The 3522-nt window shown below is 39.9% G+C and overlaps 1 protein-coding gene across 1 annotated transcript; it reads right to left on the bottom strand.

Moving 5' to 3' along the window:
* Positions 1-844: 844 nt before the first annotated feature.
* Positions 845-3238, bottom strand: LOC110724301 (exocyst complex component EXO70B1-like). Its single transcript, XM_021903723.1, has one exon. It carries the CDS (start codon positions 3085-3087, stop codon positions 1117-1119), a length of 1971 nt encoding a protein of 656 aa, XP_021759415.1. The 5' UTR covers positions 3088-3238; the 3' UTR covers positions 845-1116.
* Between the last annotated feature and the right edge of the window lie 284 nt (positions 3239-3522).

Below are 3522 nucleotides of genomic sequence, written 5' to 3' on the forward strand. Positions count from 1 at the left end.
ACCTAACACTGCATTGCAACGCGTTCCAAAACTTCAAAATCTCAGGAAAACAGTGACAATACATTAATCTCATACCAAGCTCTGTATTTTGGTCACTACCACTAATTCCACCATGTTTACACACACGTAATAAATCCTCAAAATCACAAGAAAATCACTTGTATTATAACCTTAGTGAACAGAACAAATCTAAATTTTGACTTGATTTCTAAAGACTTGAACACTTTGTTTGGATAGCAATCTTAGTGGGAAGGGAGGGGGAGGAAGGAAAGGGAAGGGGGAGGAAATGAAGGGTAGGAAAACGTGAGCTTGCAATTTCCTTCCAAATCGTTCAAATGTATTGGTAAGATTTGGTATATTAAAAGAAGAAAAGTGGATTCCTCAAGTCCATTCCTTTTCCCCTCCCCAAATCATATCCAAACAAGAAAGGATGCACCCCTCACTTTCTCTCCCTTCCCATTCCCTCCAAATAACTCTATCTAAGCTCACTAATAAAGTTAAAACCCGACAGATTCTCAGCACTTCAAATTCAAGTACATAGTCCAAGTTTCTGCAGCCACTAGGTATTGTTGTTTTGACAAAATAAGCAAGACAGTGTAAATACAGAGCCAAATAAGCACAGAATAATCAGCAAGACCAACAGCAAGAAACAATTACAGCTAAAAACTCAAAAGCTTTCTACCAAGAGCTTAGCAAAAACTACAAAAGAAACTAAATAACTTCTGATAAACAGCAGCTGCTATTCAAGTTACGCTACACATTTAGCCTAGGACAAGATATAAAATAACAGAACGCTAACCTTAAACTTAGGGTGTTTGAGCATTTTAGTGATGAAAACATGAAGTATGACAAAGCAAACATGAGAATTATATATGTAATTTACAATATGATTACATTATGTCGTGCAACAGCCATATTTCACTGGAAAAAACCTGTGATCATAGTTTTTTTTTTTTTTAACATTAACAGATACAGCAAAAAGGCAAAAAAAAGTAAAGAAAAAGAAAAGAAAAAAAAAAAAAGCATGGTATCAAGCCTGACCCAACAGGTACAAAGGGGATCGAACAAGCCCTTTTGTGAGAGAAAAGGGCATTACCTACTATACAGGTGAGAGCTCTATGAACTTTTGCGTCTCATATGGTTGAGAACACCAGGTGTTCCTTCAAACAAATCAGACAAATAGCCATCTAAATCCTCAGCTGTGTATTTAATGTACTTCCAAGCATGTCTTGTATTCTCTAATTGGGGACCAAACCTCCCCAAAAACGAACGGTATGCAGGTATAACCTTCTCGGAAATAGATATTCGAAGCTCAGTCCTAAGTTGGGGATCAGGGACCTTCCAAGCAGTCTGAGTCCTATATATATCTTCAAAACAAGCATTGAAGTTTTTAAACCTTTCCTTTAAAGCCATTTTGAAGGCACTGCTTGATCCACTCCCGATTCCTTCATCCCTCAAACAAGCCAAGACCTTGCTCCAAGAAGCTCTAAGGTAATTAGTAGCATATTTTCGAATGATCCCACGACGCCTCTTCACCCAATCGTCTCCTAAAAGCTTGCCAAGCTCAGAGTCTTTCACCTTCTGTAATATGTAGAGTTTATTATTCAAAAGAAATATATACTGCATCGCACTATCATCATAAAACTTTGCCTTCTCCTCAAGGTTCGATTCCAATGAACTTATCAACGATGTCAAACGATGCCCAAGAGGCGACATTTCCCTAACTTCATCCCCATCGGACCTATTCTGTGATTGACTTGCTTCTTCCTCATTTACATCATGTTCCAAAAGCTTATTCAAGGTAGCACTATAATCAACAAGCAATTTAACATAATTCATTACATATCGAGCAAGCGGATGAATCTCACCTCCCTGAACAAGCTTCCTCGAAACTTCACCCTTAACAGCACTCTCAAACTCAATAAACGTTCCCCTAGCTGCCTCACCCAACCCATCCAAAACCCCTCTAGCCTCGGCGCAAACAAACTCCCCGGATTCATCACAAAACAACGCCCTCAAGTAACGCAATGTATCATCCAAAGCTTCATACATATCGAGAATTCGAAACAACTTCTCAGGGGATCTCTTCCCAATCGCAACAGCCTCCCCAAAATTCAACAACTGCAACACACACCCTTTCGCAGTCTCAACAAAACAAACCTCCTTAATCAAATCCGAATCGGCCCCGTCGAATATCAACTCACAAAGATGCTTCTCCCCAGTAAGAAGAACCCTAACAAAGATCTTAACAGATTGAACCCATTTCTTCATCTTCTCATCCAAAGCACTCCACTCAATCCTCTGAACTTCTTCAATACTCAATCTCTCAACCCCTAAAACCCCTAAATGTTCTTCTAATGCATCCCTTCTTACACTGCTATAAACCTGATAACATTCCTTCTCATACCCTGCTCGAATCATACGATCAGCGATCTCACGAAGGTCCGAAATCACGTCTGGATGAATCAAATCGACCGAAACATCACCCGCCAAACTACCCCCTCTTTCATGAAAAGGGTGATTGAAATTACCAAATTCCTCGTCGATTATATCGCCGTCGTGCGAAGCGAACGACAGCGTAACCCGACGATGAATCGAACCGTATAGCCTATCAGCATCCAAAGGAACCGCGCTCCTCGATAGAACCCTCCGAAGCTCGTCTTCAAGCTTCGACATCGCCGATTGAACTGCCGATTCAGCGCGATCCATGAAATTAGGGTTTTCCTGAACCGTAAGATCTGCAAACAAATCCAATACTTCGTCAACAGCAGCGAGAAATTCGCAGCAATCATCTGGGGAATCGTTGAAGGGGTTTTCATGGCGAAGAATGACTTTTTCAGCGCAATCAAGGCGAGAGATCTCGGGTGAGATGGAATTGGAATTCACGGCTGAAGAACTTCCGGCGGCACCACCACCATCTCCGCAGCCGCCGCCGCCGATGAGGTCGGAGATGTTGGAGAGACGATTGTCGAAGGTGGAGAGGATGAGAAGCATATCGTCAGTGACATCTTTGGAGGTTCGAAGACTCTTGACTATGTGTTGAGCTGTTGCAAGAACCCTATCTTCTCCCTCAACCGTCGTCGCCATTGTTAGGGTTTTCAAATGAATTGGTGTTTTTGTTCAGACAAGGAGGAAAATTGGGGGAATTTTGGGGAGGAGAGAGAAAAAATGGGGATTTTTAAATGAGATGTTTTAGAGTAAAAGAGATGATGTAAGAAAATGGTAATAAGGGTTTGTTGGTTGTGTTCTTACATTGTTTTGTCCTATAGAGTGTGTATGATACTCAATTTGGTAATCAACAACTAAATTAAGTTGGATTATTTAGGTTTGAAAATTAGGGTGATTAATCAAAATTCACCCTTACATTTCAAAGTTTCAAATTCAACTTGGGACTATATTCACACCATTCCATCTATACTCCTTGTATATATTATTATAAAGGGTTGTTTAATGGGGTATTCACCAAATGTTGTTATATATATATATATATATATATATATATATATATATATATATATATAT

This window comes from Chenopodium quinoa, unplaced genomic scaffold (genome assembly GCF_001683475.1).
Source record: "Chenopodium quinoa cultivar QQ74 unplaced genomic scaffold, ASM168347v1, whole genome shotgun sequence".
Taxonomy (NCBI): Eukaryota; Viridiplantae; Streptophyta; class Magnoliopsida; order Caryophyllales; family Amaranthaceae; genus Chenopodium; species Chenopodium quinoa.